The sequence below is a fragment of the Lolium rigidum genome, chromosome 2, assembly GCF_022539505.1.
Source record: "Lolium rigidum isolate FL_2022 chromosome 2, APGP_CSIRO_Lrig_0.1, whole genome shotgun sequence".
Lineage (NCBI taxonomy): Eukaryota > Viridiplantae > Streptophyta > Magnoliopsida > Poales > Poaceae > Lolium > Lolium rigidum.
Window position 1 is genome coordinate 62,557,324 of NC_061509.1, and position 17,920 is coordinate 62,575,243.

The following is a 17,920-nucleotide window of genomic DNA, read 5'->3' on the forward strand; positions in this document are numbered from 1 at the left end:
CAGCCCACCCCATTTCCCGACCAAGGGTGGGCCCACGCCAAGGGGTGGTGTGGGCCCCCAGGCGGCCACCGAACTCGCCCTTCTGCCTATTTATTCACGATTTTGGGAAAAACCTAAACACCAGAGCCTCCATGCACGAAAAATTTCGTTGCGGCCTCCATCGCAGACCCTAGCTCGGGAGTGTTCTGAAGCTCTTCCTAGCACTCTGTCGGAGAGGGAGATCATCACCGGAGGCCTCTACATCACCATGCCCGCCTCCGAAGTGATGCGTGACTAGTTCAGCCCTGGATTATGGGTCCATAGCAGTAGCTAGATGGTTGTATTCTCCAATTTTTGCCTCATGTTTAGATCTTGTGAGCTGCCTATCATGATCAAGATCATCTTTATGTAATGCTACATGTTGTGTTTGCTGGGATCCGATGAATATTTATACTACGTTGAGATCGATTATATACTTGTCATATGTTGCTCTCCGTTGCTAGTAGATACTCTGGCCAAGTAAATGCTTTTGACTCCAAGACAATAACGTCTAAGATTGTAGATGTGTTGTTGCTACTAGGGAGGAAACAACAATGTTTTATCTAAGGGTAATTCTATTGTTAAATGTAACACCCCGGCCACCCCCCGACTGGGCATGTCACCCCTGTCAGCTCTTTAGGATCTCAAGACTAGCCCCACAGACCAACACATGTCTTTCCTGCACTTTGTCCTCACTCATGCGCACCAGGGAAGTACTTCCCGGTCGGTCACCCTTACTTCCCGGTCGGTCACCCATCCTCAAATCGCTTCGGGCCAAGCACACTTAACCTCGGAGTTCTTTGGAGATGAGCTTCCGGAAAAGAAGTTGCAACTTGTTGGTATGAGTATTCTATCAATCCTATTAAGCCCCAGGCCAGGATGTCACACTCCTTCCCCCTTAGAAGATCGACACCCTCGTCGATCAGCCCCAGGCCAGGAACATCCAGTGTCGGCACATGTGCCATGACGTGTGCCACGACGGGCCACACCAGCCATGCGCCACATGCCCGAACCCCTGACCCGCACACGCCCGTGTAACCGCGAAGGTCAGCTCTGATACCAAATGTAACACCCTGGCCACCGCCCGACTGGGCATGTCACCCCTGACAGCTCTTTAGGATCTCAAGAGTAGCCCCACAGACTAACACAGTCTTTCCTGCGCACTTTGTCCTCACTCGTGCATACCCGGGAAGTACTTTCCGGTCGGTCACCCATCCTCAAATCGCTCTGGGCCAAGCACGCTTAACCTCAGAGTTCTTTGGAGATTAGCTTCTGAAAAAGAAGTTGCAACTTGTTGGTATGAGTATTCTATCAATCCTATTAAGCCCCTAGGACAGGATGTCACACTAATGTAACACCCCGACTACCCCTGGCCGGGCCTGTTACCCCTGGCAGCTCTCTAAGATCTCTAGACTATCCCCACACACCAACACATGTCTTTCCCGCGCACTTTGTCCTCACTCATGCGCACCCGGGAACTACTTCTCGGTCGGTCACCCATCCTCAAATTACTCCGGGCCAAGCACACTTAACCTCAAAGTTCTTTGCTGATGAGCTTCTGGAAAAGAAGTTGCAACTTGTTGGTATGAGTATCCTATCAATCCTATTAAGCCCTATGCCAAGATGTCACACTCATCACCCCTTAGAAGATCGATGCCCTCGTCGATCAGCCCCAGGCTAGGAACGTCCCCTCTTGGCACACGTCTCCGTGTCCAGTGCTGGCACATGTGCCATGTCGTGTGCCACGACGGGACACACCAGCCATGCACCACATGCCCGAACCCCTGACCCGCACACGCCCGTGTAACCGCGCAGCCCACCCCTGGCCGGACATGTTACCCCTGGCAGCTCTCTAGGATCTCTAGACTATCCCCACACACCAACACATGTCTTTCCTGCGCACTTTGTCCTCACTCGTGCGCACCCGGGAACTACTTTCCGGTCGGTCACCCATCCTCAAATTACTCCGGGCCAAGCACGCTTAACCTCGAAGTTCTTTACTGATGAGCTTCCGGAAAAAAAGAAGTTACAACTTGTTGCTCCCAAGAGGCCGGATCATCCGCCCCCTTATCCAAATGTCCTAAAGGAAAAGGTGTTGCGAATCTATAAAGAAACACAAGGCCAGATCATTCGGGGTGCCTAACCTCTGGCCCAAATATCCAGACAACAGCAGGAGAAGTGACCATCTGCCAGTAAGGGGGCGGAAGTATTTTTAGAGCTGACTTCTTTTGGGCTTATAGAGCAGCTTCTTGGTGCAAAACCTCTCAAGCCAAAATGAAGTGTTCGGCTTAACATAGGCTAAATTTCACCGCGAACACGTAGTATAATTTCAAAAACCTGAGAGCAGTTTTCAGAACTTCAAGCTCAGGAACCGAAGGGGTATGTGAATTTGTCCCTTTGGTTCAATACACTTTACATCAGAATCCCACTCCTCCTGACCAAACCGCCTGCCACCAAATACACAAAAAATTCACCGCACACCTCTCCCCGCATCCCTGCGTCGAGCCATGCCTGCCTGCTAGGGTTCAATACTATCGACGTAGCTGCACCACCGCCCACACTGCCGGTGCCGCCATCCCCACCGCTCCCAGATATGGCGCCCCTCTTGGCCCGACCCGTTCATCTGCATCACCACCGGTGGAACACGTTTGCTCCAACCCGCGCTGACCTGCCCCGCTCGACCTCCAAGCTATTGTTCGCCACGAGCCCTGCCTCCATGCTACTGATCGATTTTGTTGACTAAAATTTGATGACTATGTCCAACACTTTTTTTTTTATCATGCCCAACACTTGAAATTTACATATGTTGACCATGGTTTGAAATGTGCGTATGATTTCTCCATGCTTGTGATTGATTATCATCCAATATTGCGCACATATCAAATCCAAGAGCATTATAGACATTACAGGTTTGAACAAAACAAATTCTATAAGCCCAAAAGAAGGAGAAGAACAGTTTCTACAAGCTTCTTCCCATCGGAGTTTTTCCCCACCAAAATTCATAAGCTGGGTTTTCTATAAGCATAAGCACAAAAGAAGTGGTCTTGGCTTTGCTTTCAACCAAGCTGAGCCCACTGAACTCTTTTGGCATGCTCATACGCAACCATTTCACCATAGGTATTAGCCCATGACAAAGATAAGTTTGTTTAAGCCTTTGTAATCAGTAACTTATATCCTATCGGTTGAAGGCTTTACTAATTTAAAGTTGGGCTTTTCGAGCCATTTATCCAAAAATTACTCAAACAGGAGACATTGATTACACAGGTTTGCCACCCTTTCCTGTTTCCTCTTTCTTGACTCCAAAGACTGCAATCTTGCTTGTCTAAAAAAATGAGAATCACATAGTTTCGTAGCGGATCAGCAGAAAATTGATTATTGCAATAGATGACGCAATCTCCGCTAGCTTACTTTTCTGCAATCTCCGCCAGTTCACTTTATAGCTAATCCAAGATTTCGACATCTAGGGCGTGTCTGTCAAAGTGTCAATCGGCGCTGCCGTACACCAAAGCTGTCTGTGCTGCTGGCCGGTAGGGAGGGAAGGATGCGCACCGCACACCGACCTGTCCGGAAACCATTTATCACATGTACGGCTGTACGCTCGGCGGTCCTTGGGCGAGATGTGAACCGCGAGCCAGTTGTGCGGCCTGGCTATCTGACCGACGCGCCCCCGTCAACCTCACGCATTCACCTCTAACGTCAATCTTGCCCCAAAGTCGAAGCAAATCCCATCACGCCGTACAAACCAGTTAACTAATTAAGAAGCGTACGTCCGAAACAGCCATTAAACTACTGATGATAAGAACGATCCTTCCTCTTGCCCGAGAGACGACTTCCATCTGGCCGGATGCGTGCGTCGCACCAAATCCATATGATAATATGATGTGATATCATTTCATATACTACTCCAGCACAGAGTGGAATTACATTTGTGCGAAGAGAGCGTACGGTACGGTTGACCTGTAGCGCCTGCAACTTACATCTTGGATTGGACTGCAAACCTCCATTGGAGCAAAGTCAAATGCTAGCACGGTGAGCGCCTCCCACGGCCGCGAGACGAGAAATGGAGGAGGGGAGAAGCATCGGGAGGGACCACGGCTCGCAGCACAAGGTGGGCAGCGGAAGGGTCGCGGCCGTCGCAGCCGGCGATGACGATATAGAGGTGGCCGCTACGGCGGCGGCGGCCGTCGCTTCTTCTTCCGGGCAACACGACGATGATGCGAACAGCGGCGCGCAGCAGGTAAACGTTCTCTCTCGCGTGATCCCCTCTCCGTTTGCCTTCCCCGTTCTGCGTGCAGAAACAAGCAATCGCAGGGTATATATCCAAGTTAATTGGCTGTTCTAAGATTGGAGACGCGCTAATTAGCGGCCAATTAGTCCTCTGATGGTTAATTTATGTTTGCTCGAATTAGTACAGTTGCAGTTGCAGTAGTAGGAGTAGCTTTTGTTTTGCCGCATCAGTTGGCCAAATGAATTCATTGGTTCCATGATGATCAGCGCACATGAAGACTGGCTAAAACGACGACCACAAGTAGTGTGAAATTTAAGCAGGTGTTCGTTCTTGGTTATTGGTTAAGAAACCATGAACAGATGTGTCTCATAGGTCTCATATTCTTACTGTTATGCTAATCCTCATTCCTGATTGGAGCGGCTCATTTGTTCTGCTCAAAAGTCAAAATTTCAACCCCACTAGGCCGTCCAACAGTTAATATTAGCACGTCGCAGTCTTTAACGGGCGTTACACATTTGTACCTTAAGATATTCAACAGGACTATATAAAGCCCCACTTGGCAGTCTTAGCTCATAAAAGATTGTCCGCCACATCAGCACTATGCTAATGTGAATCTTAGAAGAAAAAAAAGCACTATCCTAACGTGTATGCATACCTCTAGTGATAACTGGTATCAATTGTCCATGGTACTCCTTCCGTCTCAGATTAACAGGCGCGCACGTAGTTTAAGAAATTACTTTGACCATTATTTTAGTCACTAAAATATGAAATATATGGCACAAAAATTATATCAGTGGAAAACTTTTTTGCATACGAATCTAACGATATATAGTTTATAGACATAAAAATTATATTTTGTTGACCAAATCAATGGTCAAAGTTTATCTTAAACTGCGTGCGTGCCTGTTAAACCGAAACGGAGGTAATAAGATAAATCAGTCGTACTAGAATCCTAGTTTTTTCGATAAAAAATATATATTAATATCAAGTGATACCAATTACATCTAGCCTCTGCAACAACGCAATACCTTAATGACAGTACGGATATACACAATCACAAAAAGAAGAATAACTCTTAAGAAAACAAAAATCCCGCTACGGCCCTAACAACAACAATACATCCACCACGAAGACAACACCTGAACTTTTTTTTTTTGTGAAAGAGACAACACCTGAACTTCAGGCTCTTCAAAAGCGACGACTCCAAGAAGAAAACAGTGCACAAGCGCCATCGTCGCCCGATCAAAGATCTTAAGTTTTCACCCTAAAGATAGTACCCGCTCTCAAAACAATGCCTTCAACAAGGTCATTGTCAGGCACAACCAATTAAGATCAGACCTTGGATTTTTATCCTGAAAGGTAAGACTCTGAACTTCATCTGTGTTACCGCCCCGACTTGCATATTGCCGCTGTGAAACCCAGAACATCAGCGCAAAGACTCGAACCTCCATTGCTAGTCCTCCAATCCGGCTTTCATGACATTCTCCGCCTCTTTGTCTTCACCGTGGACCAAAATTTCACTTGATGGCAACAAAGAATAGAGTTTCGCGCCGCTCCCTGCAGAATCAAACTGTCGGAATAAAAGCATGGGTGCGCACGACCGAATTCCACCCGATCCAGCAAACTCCAGGCATAAATGCACTTACATTCTCCGGTGGAGACTTCCGGAACCCATTGCTCCGGCCAGATGAAGAAGGACTGGCCTCAGAATGATCTCCATCCTCGCACAAGAGAAAACCTAGGACAACTACCTTTATTAAGCAGATCAGCAGGCCTTCACGCCGCCGCCCGCCGGTCGACCTCATCAGCGGAAGAAGAGGCCACCACTGACCGCAGACTCGTCGACGAATCGTCTGCCGCCACCCCCAACACCGAAGTAGGCCACCAATGTGAGCAGTCGGGAGGAAGTGGCGCAGAGGACCCACCGGCCACCACCAGGCACGACCGCGCCAACGAAGAAGCCGGATCCGCAGCCGTCGGGTCACCCCCGCCGCCAGCCGCATCACCAAGCCAGCAACCTTCATATCAAACCCGATACAAGCAGCGAGGTCACACCCAGCTTCTGCAGAGTAAGACCGCACATCCGTAGAAGAAGAATTACAAAAGTACATACGTGACTGAAAATGCTAAGAGTAGTGTGCCGATCCGTATACTATGCTACTACCATCAATGTGGGGTGAAAATATTCTTTGCCACCTGTTCGTGTCACGAGCACATCGCCATACATAACGAATGGGGGTCCAGTCTGCTAAGAATAAACCACGGCCGGTGTGAGTTGGAAGATAAGCTGCAAAGAAGATGACTTTATAGCATTAAAACAATGTTATTTTTACATAGCCATAGCGATAATAATAAGGTAACCGCTTTCAGCCGTATTATGATTCTATTCTTGTGTTCTATAGCTTGAAAACAGTTGTCATAGGTCCATATACAAGTTCGAAGCTATCCATATTTTTTCAACATATACCGCCTCCCAACCCTCCCGCCGCCGCCGCCGCCTGCAGCGCCGCCGGGGCAAAGATCTCGGGGCGTGGCGGCGGCGGGGGCCTACCCTCGTGACGCGTCGGGAACGGCGGCCATGGAGTCTCTCGCGCGGCGGCGGCCCTTCCGCCTTCCGGGGCGGCGGCGGTCGGACGAGGTTGGAGGGGTGGCGGCGACCCTCCTGGGGACGATCCAGCTGCGGGCTGCGGCCTCCCCGCCTCCCATCGGCGGCATGCCGGTGGTGGTGGCTGGTGGTGGCGGACATCGCCTTTCCCTCCGCCTCTCGCCAGTGAGGGGCGATGATCTTGGGGTTCTCCCGCGGTACGAGGACGCCCGGGGCAGCAGCCTTGGGTTCGACGGTGGAGGTGACCCTCTTCTTCGCCGGAGAGGATCGGCCTGCGGTTGGTGGTGGTGGATCTTTTGATCTATCACCGCGTTCCGGCGGCGAGATGGAGGTGCTCGGAAGCCGGCGATGGTGTCGCCGGTGGAGGGTTGGAGTGGCCAGCCCAGGGTGGTCGCCGACGTGGGGGTCCGACCTGAATAAAGGCAGCGGTCCTAGGGCCTCTCTTGTGTGAAGAGGAGGATCTACCGGAGGCCTGGACTCGTGAGCTGGCCGGAGTGTTGAGTTCCGGAAGGCTCCGCCGGAGAATGTAACAGTGTTTTTGCCTGGAGTTTGCTGGATCGGTGGTATTCGGTCGTGCGACCCATGCTTTTATTTCGACCGTTTGGTTCTGGAGGGAGCGACGCGAAGCTCTTTTTCTGTGTTGACATCAAGTGACTATGGATCCATGATGAAAGTCGGAAGAAGAGAATTTCATGAAGGCCGGAGGGGAGGACTAGCTAAGGGATGTTCAAGTCTCCACGCTGTTGAGGGACTTGCTTGGTGTTACGGGCTTCACAGCAGCGGTATGAAAGTGGGGGCGACAACACAGGTGAAGTTCAGAGTCCTACCTTTCAGGGTGAAAACCCAAGGTCTGGCCTTAACTGGTTGTGCCTGGCAATGACCTTATTGGAGGCATTGTTTTGAGAGCGGGGACTATCTTCAGGGTGAAAACCTAAGATCTTTGATCGGGCGACGACGGTGTTAGAGCATTGTTCCCTTCTTGGAGGCGTCGTTTTTTGAAGAGTCTGTATTTCAGGTATTATCTTGGCGGTGGATGTATTGCTGTTGTTAGGCTCGAGATACTGTAGCGGGACTTTTATTTCTTAGTTTTCTTTTTCTTTTTTGGCTGTGTGCATCCGTAGTGCCATTAGGGTGGTGCGTTGTTACAGAGGCTGGGTGTAATTGGTATCTTTTGATATTAGTATATTCCCTTTATCGAAAAAAAATATACAAGTTCGAAGCCACTGTAATAACTGATCATAGGTCCATATAGAAGACGCAGTTGCACTTGAAGAATATATATTTTATATTCTCGCCATGACAAATAAAATCAATACTCTGTGCTACCACGAGTGGACAACTGGACATATAGAAAAAACTTCAAGGTGTCCTCATCTTATTCACAAATAATTCTTATATATGCATGAAATATATCGAAAAAAATCACTCAATACCCGGTGTCCTATGTACCTCTAGCCATAGGGGTACTTCCCTGTACACTGCTTTATTATGGTTGCTAGTTGCGTTTTGCAAGGTTGTATTTGGTTAGAATAATATCTTAAAGAAGACACCATTTAATTTTTAATGATAAATTTTCCGAATGTGTTTATTGTTAATTATTTGCGCATTAACATGGACTGTCCTTTGTACATGGACTCCATGAGGAATTTACCATTCCCATGTAGATTCCATCATATAATTTCTCTTTTTTATTTCAAAAATTACATGGCCATTAGAAGATCCCAAAAGTAAGAACTCCCGGTTTCCAGTAAAGCTGGGAGATCCCTTTCAATCCTACGTATTTTTTCTCGGAAGGTTTTTTCCATACCCTGCCTTTGTATATACTTGAAAAAATATTTATTAAGTAGGGCAGAAGTTTTAGCCTCGAGATCCTGAGTGCCGAGGCCCTTAGTCTTTTGGACGACGACACATACGTTCCATCCACACAAATCGATACTTTTTTCTTGTTGTCTCCTTGCCAAAAAAATCTTGAGCGAAAATAGTTCATTCTTTGGATTACTCCTTTAAGTACTTGGAACAAGATAATATATACATCATCATATTGTTGAGCATTGAATTGACCAGGACTAAACAACCACGGACAGAGAGTAGTTTCCTTTCCAAATGCTCACTCTTTCTCCAAGCGATTCCTCAATAATATTCCACTTGATATTTGAGAATCTTCTATAATACATTAGGATTCTCAAATATCTAATGGGTAAGCTTTGCCATCGGGCTGCGATCAATAGTATTTACCAAAAGAAAATGATCCCAACCATTGGATGTAGGGGAATTGGACGGTTTCTGAGTGGTCCGACGAAAGCTTTGCCATCGGGCTGCGATCAATAGTATGTACCATATCTAATGGGGAGCTGGCCTAGTGGCCTTTCTCACAACCGGACATTTTGGTGTACTTAGAGTTAAATTTTTGACTTGTGAGCTTCTCCGAATCATAAAAAAATGATCATGTAGAAACTGATGTTTACACGCGAAAGTTTGTCAAATTCTGAATGCATAAACTCAAGCTTCTTATTTTCTTTAGATCATGCTCCACAAAAAGAATCATATCATTAGCGTACCACATGATTTTTCGGCATGTCTATCATTCTTCGAGTTCACTCGTCATGCATTTTAAATATAGTAGATTATAAAGAGTTTTTCTTTTGTTGAGAAAATTAGGCAAGTCTGGTTTAGTTGTTTCAGTGCAGCGGTTCTTTTACGAAGAGCCCCCAATGGCTCGGCTAGGATCTTCTTGCTTCACCAAGAACTCTCCTACCAAAATCTAGAGCACCAACAACAATGGTCAAGTCAAACACGATTCAAAGCATTATAGAAGACTTAAAATGACTAGACGAGCCGAGAAAGCCGTGGCTACGACTACTTACGTTAATACTTGTAAAATTTAATTTGTTTTCACTTATTAACTGTATTTGTTGTGAAAACTCTAAATGGTTGGTGTGGAAGTAGAATCAGGCATCACTAATGATTTATTCGTGGAAACGTTGTGAGTGAGCACCATCACGCCCACACCCTCACTAACTTTGCGTTTATTAAAAGGGTTTGTACGTCTCAGTTCAGTGAGATTTTCTTACGTCACCTCAGAAAAGTTCAACTGCTGTTCAAAGAGAAGTGCAAATGAAAAGCACTGAGACATAGCAAATCCGTTATTAAAATGAAAAAAAAAATCTGCAAAAAAAGGATGAACGGGTTACAAGATTAGACTATTTCACACAGAAAGATCTTAGGGAGAACATATAGTATGTGGCCTACACAAAAATTACACATGGTAGCAATTATATGTGAATATATAATTCTTCAAAGTTTGCCATTTTTTTCTCTCAAATAGCACATCTAGACCTCAGTTTTTCTAGGTCAATATACCTTTTGTGCTACATTGTTGGATATTTTTTTGTTAGCCAAAAATCTCTAAAAGGATGTGGGGTACGTGTAGGTGTCATGGTGCTTAGAAAAATGATACTCCATCAGTCAGCTACACTAAACTTGTACTTTTGAGCAGGGACCGAGGTGGAAGAGATTTCTAGGACACGTTGGACCAGGATTTCTCATCTCCATGGCTTACCTCGATCCTAGCAGTTGTAAGCCCAAGCAGCCTAGTTCCTTTCTTCTTTTCCTTGTGTTGACTTAATTTCAATGTGGTTTCCTATGCCTCTTTCTAATGTATATGTCCATCTATGTTATTAATCCGATGGAAAGCCCTTGCTAAAAATTGGCGCATATGCGACTCATTGCAACTAGAGGCTTTGATTCAACAACTTCTGCTCTAGAATACACTTCAATGAGTGTATTCTATGTTAAAGAAGGATGTTGCAGAGCTGTCACACCCTAACACAAATACCACTTAATGGCAGATTTCTATAAAATCTACCATGTATGTTAGATCTGAAAATCTCTCTCCAGTTTCCATGTATTTAGCTCTATGTTGGCAGCCGCACATAAACTCACAGAAGTACACCAGTAGGTTGGCGACTCGCTTTGTGACAACCATCTGGATCGTCATCACTGTCAGGATTGCAACCTAATTGGTCTGGTGTTGTTGAAAAATATGGCCAGATATAACCATAAAGAATATGATAACAATTAGTTTTTGTTGCAGTCTTTGGTTACGTTTTTTCTTTGCTTTCTTTGAGAATGTACTAATTCTGATAGTTAAACTTTGCCCAACACACAGTGCAAACTGATTTACAGGCTGGGTACAGTCACAGATACGAGGTATAAATATTTGAAATATTCTTCTCCCTGTATCTTTTGTTATTGGATCTACTTATCCAAAATCTTCAAACTATTCCGTCATCATTCTAGAATAGCTAAATATTGTCTATCTTCAGTTATTATGGGTTCTCTTGTTTGGGTTCATCTTCGTGTTGATAATACAGTCGTTGGCAGCGAAGCTTGGTGTCGTCACAGGTGAGATTATCATCAGCATGCTCTTGATGTGAAGTTATAATTGGTATGAAGATTAACATATATGCATAATGATAATTAGGAAGGCACCTTGCGGAACTGTGTATGGGTGAATACCCCAAGTATGTTAGATACGGCTTATGGTTTTTCGCTGAGCTAGGCGTGATTGCTGCCACTATACCAGGAGGTATTGAATCACTTGGTGCTTGTATTTTGTTTGTTTACACTTGTTTGAATTCTTGTTAACTGATATTTATGTATAGTTTATTTTTTTGTGTTAGTTAGAAATGATATTCTCTCCTTTGCATTTGATGTCCAGGGTACTCACGTCACGTGAGATGCAAATAGCGCAAATATAATATTTCAACCATGCATATAGAAAATCGGTGTGGATTTAGATCCGGTAGATATCCTTGTGGCTTGTTTAGGTAAAGAACCATCTTATCCCTTAGCAACACCTACAAGAAATATACAAATTCATGCTCAAATGTTGTCCCACATAGTACTATCACCGATCTGCACAATTCATGAAACGGAATGTGTGGTTATTAGAGTTTCAGGATTTTGTAACTTCTCAAGTGTGTTATACTAATAAAGCATAAAGGGTCTAGAAAACATGTGTACAGGTTATACCAACCAAGGGTTGTAACATGAAATATTTTCTTATAGAATTTAGGGTTGGGATGAGGTCCTTTCTACAATACCTGGTTTATAAGTTAAATATATTATTAAGTAATGTAAATTTTTATATGTTTCTATGTTAACATTATTTATTCTTTGTGCAGTTTTAGGAACTGCTTTAGCATACAACATTTTGTTTGACATTCCGTTTTGGGCCGGTGTACTCATATGTGGAGCTACCATCATCCTACTTCTAGGATTACAGAGCTATGGGGTAAGACATTGAGTGCCTCTCTAAAACATAATAGACTGATCATTCAAGAACTTGCAATAACCAAAATGTAATTGATTCTGTACGCAAACAATATCATAACAACCACCACATGTTTTCTGTAAGCAACGAATTGGTATGTTTCCCTGAATTAATTATCATACACCTTTAACACTTTTCTGCCTTGAAGCTGATATTTTGTACTTATGAACTATCAAATAAATATAATACTACAAAATATTGCTTCCAACATTAATTATGTCATAGGAAAACGCTATTTGACCTACACCCCCGTGTTTCTTGGCAACTCGTACATGATTTTTATGTCGTCATGTAATTTTGTTCTACCTAAGAAGTCGAGAAGAACGTAGGAAAATATAGACATGGTGTGAACTTTTTATTGTTTATGTGATATACAAATATACATAATTTTTGTGATTTTACACTATGATGACTCATATATTTTTATTATGTTAATGTTTTCATTGAGAGTCAATACGACTGCAATTATTTGTATAGCACACATAAATGCTGAATTTAACAACATAAAATTATCTTAGGTGTAGAATAACATTTTATGGACAAGGGGTGTTGAATAGCATTTCTATATATATGGGTGTGATAATAAATTCACTAACATGTATGGTGTCTCTTTTTCTTAAGGTCCGAAAAATGGAGTTCATGATTGTACTTTTTATGCTCGTCATGGCCTCGTGTTTCTTTATAGAGTTGAACCAGGTCAATACTCCAGTGAGCGAGTTACTTGAGGGGTTATTTGTCCCGAGACTCAGAGGACATTATGCTATCTCAGATGCAGTTGCCCTGATCAGCGCTCTTGTTCTGCCGTAAGTATGAGACCTTTTTTTTGCCTCGTTGGTTATTACTGTTGAAAGAATTTTCTAACAATTTAATATTTCACATAGGTGTACTTTGTTACTCATAACGTTACATATTTATGAATTGAGTGCCAATAGAGACATCATGAATAGTCAATCCATATTTATTGTTGAATTAACACATCCATTACTTAGACTATGTGAAATATTAGACAATGTTTTAACTAAGAAACATTATCTAATATTTCACTGCACCTATTAAACATCTATCCACCAAGGATCTTTGACACATTTAAATGATGAAATAAAAAGCACATTTAAATGATGGATCCAAAAAAAAAAGCTAAGTGACTAATCCACAAATGGATTTCTATCAGACCACATGGTTTTGGTCTAGCATGAAAATTAGAAAGACATTTATATATTTCACTGATTTCAATTTTCTAACATAATAGGCACAATCTCTTCCTACATTCTTCTTTGGTTATATCAAGAAACATACCATCATCATGTGAAGCAGTTAAGGTAAACCTTTTGAATTGTATTTATGGTAAACCTTACAAAAGTTGGCTAAACAAGGAGTTGTACTAATTCCTAGTATAATTTTGGAGAATAAAGTAAGTGAACATAATAAAAGTAGCACTATACAAATGCGAGCTAATTCCATTACTGGCTAAAGGTGGCATAACTGAGAATATTATAACAAAATTATAGTTTTTGTAACTACAAATGGCTCCATATTATCCACATTATTTTTTACTTATTGCCAGAATACATGATGATAATATCAATAATATTTTTTTCAGGATGCATCGGTGTTCTTCTTGATAGATAATGCACTCGCCTTGTTTCTTGCCCTACTCGTAAATGTTGCCATTGTGTCGCTCTCTGCAACTATATGTGTTGATAATATTTCACTTGAGACTGACACATGCAGCAGTCTTACTTTGAAGTCAGCATTCGTACTATTCAAGGTTAATACTCCTGGAAACATTATTATATCATTGGCCTTACATTTTAGAAGTATAATGAAACATCTGTTGTAGTTATACGAAATGCATAGTACATAATTGATATAAATCCATTCTTATGTACACCTTTTGCTCTTTAACAGACACAATATATACATGTAGATGAATTACTTCGAAAGAATCAAATTATACAAATTGTGTAAATAAAAAATATACTCATCACGGTAAATTACAACTGTTTGTTTTGCAGAATGTTTTGGGAAGGTCAAAATCAGTTGTGTACTGTTTGGCATTACTAGCTTCTGGACAAAGTTGTGCGGTGATTACCACATATTCAGGCCAATATATTATGCAGGTAGATTTGTTTTATTGAATGCAAGAGTTTGCAAAGTTAATATGTACTAGTTGCCAACTCATGCACCCGCATGGGCCAGTCTATTGTCTTGAGCTCCTTTGAAAATAAGGCCAATGCAAATACTCCATAGTCGATGTGAACCAAAAAAAAATAGATATCCATAAGGACATCTTTTTTGTGAATTATAATTTAAAAGTATTAAAACAATTCTTGCATCGGGATAAAAATCATGCCATTACAGGATTTTTGTGCCATGTATACATATTGGACAACAAGAATTCCATATGCTAAATTTAGATCAGCTCTCGTTCAACCCAACAGGATAAATGGCTTATGTGTCTGTTGTCTCCGATCAAAGTGAGATTTTCCAGTGAGTTCATATTTAGTAAAGTAATGGATAAATAGATAGACAGATTTTGCATATGTGGTATAAATTCATGCAAGAAAACAATATCTGTTATAAAACATAATTAGGGACATACGATTTTTTTCTCGAACTTACGGAATTGCAATGTGCACATACGAGTTCTATTACAAGATGAGCTCATATCATACCATACCACGGAATCATTCTAAAACTGAACTTAAGGTACGGGAATATAGAGGTAAAGTTATATGCTTGCTATAATTTCTGTTTGACTAAGAAGCTGCAGGGGAGGCTTGAAAATTATACAGTAAAAAGTTGTGGTTGCCATAGTTCTAGTGGACTAGAAAAAAAAAAGCATGTGTGTATAGAAATACCATTGCTCACATACTTATTAACTTTTCATATGTTATATACTTAGTGTGTCAAACCTGGGAATACATTCAAGCCCAAGTTTTGAAAATAACATAGGATATTTATATTAATTCGTTGACATGATTTCTCCTAATGTTCCTTCAGTGTAAAGCATTTACCATGAATTTTGCAGGGATTCTCAGGGATGAGAAAGTTAATCATATATCTCGTTGCTCCCTGTCTCACTGTGGTGCCTACTTTCATAATTTGTAGCATCGGTGGTGCTTTACGAGTTCGTCAACTTATCAATATAGCTGCGGTGACTTCTCTAGTTCAACTCATTGCAGAAAATTGAACGTACAAGATATGCAAATGTTTTATAATGGTTTTTTGTGTGTGTGTTACAGATCATATTATCCTTTGTCCTGCCATTTGCTCTCATTCCTCTCCTCAAATTCAGTAGTTGTTCCTCAATGGTAGGACCTTACAAGAACTCAATATCTGTAAGTTATACTATGCTTATGCTTATAATCAAGTTTTCATGTGGAATTATCTTACCAAGATAACTTGTGTAGTGTGAATACATCAAGAAGATTTGATTAGGAGGGTTTCTGTGAATCCTGTTTTAAAAAACAAATGCTCTTGTTAATGATAGGTGGGTTCCTGTCCTACATACGTGTTAGTGATATTTAGAATAAAGAATTATGGACCCTCTAGATCTGATTGTGCTTACTGAAAAGAACCAAAAATGCACGATAATTATCCAGATGGCGCATGGTAGAATAAAAATGACTTATTAACATGGAATTCCGACAATAATAAAAAGTCTAGAAGAGATAGTACCAAGTACCATTTTTAAATAAAATGTAGAATTATTTCACAACATTCTTGTTAGAATTGTACTTGGGCACCACTTTGACCCATTTTCATCACAAGACCTAGCTACCCTGATCTCTATGCAGCCAATCATCACCTAACCATACCCTGAACTGAAAAGGTGTAAGATGGAAACAGTTGTAGGCTGTGCCAATCGAGGAGGATAGGAATGTGTTAGGACACAACCTGAATCATGCATACAATTGGTTACTTTTTATACCATAAATTGTTCGTTTGTTAGGGCTCCATCCTTAAGTACTGTTTCTCATCATACTTAATGTTTGTTTATTTTTTCTACATGGTTCTTACATTGATTTGCACCTTAACTCTGTAGATCACACGAACCTCATGGATCCTGTCTATGGTGATCATCAGCATCAATACTTATTTCTTTTGTAATAGCTTCATCAGCTGGCTTGTATATAGTGACCTACCAAGGTTTGCTAAAGCAATAATTAGCACCCTTGTCTTCCCTTTCATGGCGGCCTATGTTGCTGCGGTCATATACTTGGCTCGCAAAAAAGTTAGTATCAATGTGGCACTACCGTCCAGATCAGTTTCTTGTGGGATTGAAGTGGAAGAGGTGCGAATAGAAGATGGTCGATAGTACTGAAGGTTTGGCTTGCTAGGTTGGAATCATGTTTTGGACACATTTTGATTTCTTCGAGAATGAACCCGTTCTCGTGTACTGATTCGATTCCATAGAGGCTCTTGTAACCATGGGAGGACCTAGCGTCCCTCTTCTCCGGACAAACTACAGACTAAAGTGCATAAGATGATTTTGATCCGTAGTTTGCCCGGGCTTCAAAAAGTTTCTAGGTCCACCACTGCTTGTAACTCCTCGATCAACGAAGCATCGACTAGTTCATGTATAGCATAAGGTGTATATATTTTTAGTTAGTCAATTGTTTGTCATGTACGCTCAACTATGCACCCAGTAGAATGAACTACTTGTGATTGTGCCTAACCAGGGATGCTTTGTATTCACATCTGCTTTTCATTATGCACTCTCTTAAAATATTTATTTTATGAAAAATCTTGCCTCTAACTGGCCGATTTTCATCAAAGTGATAAGAATACAGAGGAGGTGATTTTGAATATAAGATATGCATGCCTAGTGTTCAAGGCCTTTGCTTTAAAGCAAGTAAACCAAACTGTGTACCCTAAATTCGCATTGCAACTGTTTTCATTATTGGCAGCGTTGAAAAGTCCAACAAGATGTGGGAATGCTTCATAAGAGCAAGTACAATAAGATCTAGTCAGCTAGCTACAAGGATTAAAATAATATATTTGTGTCTAGTTGGAGGTGAGAGAAGAGGAGAGAGAATGTGAGTGGGCTCTTATGCAAGAGCTAGCTATAGCACGTGCTCCTAGGCAAGGTGTGTGAATGAAAGGTGGGCCATCCATTCAGAAAGTAGTACATTCTTAAAGCCAACTATTGTACTTGTTGGCTACATGTTAACTATAGATGACATGGCATCTTGCTTATAGCCAACAACCGGCTATACTATTGGAGTTGCTCTAACATAGCCTAACCAAATCGATGGCACACCACATAACACTTTATGGTAAGGCACTACCACTGAACAGACACATATAAGCTGATAAAGGTACCACTGAACAGACGCATATAAGCTGATAAAGGTACCACTGAACAGCTACAGCGAGAGATGTAAATCAGTCTTGATGTTTAGAGTTGACATCACAGATAAGGGTTAGATTACTACTTGTGCCTGAAACAATATTTGTTTCTCATTGACAATGAATCAGGAATCATTGAGTTCAGGCAGACTGATACAGCATAGAAGTAGAGTTCATCACAGAGGCAAATCTGATACATGATGAAAACTCATGAGGTACAGCTTAAAAAGCCCTTCCAGAAATAAACTCTCCCTATGGAATTGACCAATGCACAGTGGTATCCTGACAAATGAAAGCAATGCCCATTTTTTTTTTATCACACGAATGGTTCCAAATAGAACAAGATGCTTAGGTGTGAGAAAATGATGCCAAGTTGGAA

General features: G+C 42.1%; 1 protein-coding gene across 1 annotated transcript; it reads left to right on the forward strand.

Annotated features, from left to right (window-relative positions):
• Nucleotides 1-3,861: 3,861 nt before the first annotated feature.
• LOC124691838 (metal transporter Nramp4-like) lies at nucleotides 3,862-16,887 on the forward strand. Its single transcript, XM_047225113.1, has 13 exons — nucleotides 3,862-4,255; nucleotides 10,348-10,426; nucleotides 11,020-11,060; nucleotides 11,177-11,255; nucleotides 11,335-11,439; nucleotides 12,038-12,147; nucleotides 12,808-12,989; nucleotides 13,436-13,505; nucleotides 13,787-13,954; nucleotides 14,202-14,306; nucleotides 15,218-15,343; nucleotides 15,432-15,527; nucleotides 16,235-16,887. The coding sequence occupies exons 1-13, from the start codon at nucleotides 4,079-4,081 to the stop codon at nucleotides 16,505-16,507; spliced, it is 1,611 nt and encodes a 536-aa protein (XP_047081069.1). The 5' UTR covers nucleotides 3,862-4,078; the 3' UTR covers nucleotides 16,508-16,887.
• Nucleotides 16,888-17,920: the final 1,033 nt, after the last annotated feature.

What these genes read in the sequence shown, in the direction of transcription:
- LOC124691838 (XM_047225113.1), top strand. Translation starts at nt 4,079, where the DNA reads ATGGAGGAGGGGAGAAGCATCGGGAGGGACCACGGCTCGCAGCACAAG. An exon ending in GGTACAGTCACAGATACGAG is followed by an intron (nt 11,061 to 11,176) that starts GTATAAATATTT and finishes GTCTATCTTCAG; the next exon opens with TTATTATGGGTTCTCTTGTT. An exon ending in ATCAGCGCTCTTGTTCTGCC is followed by an intron (nt 12,990 to 13,435) that starts GTAAGTATGAGA and finishes CTAACATAATAG; the next exon opens with GCACAATCTCTTCCTACATT.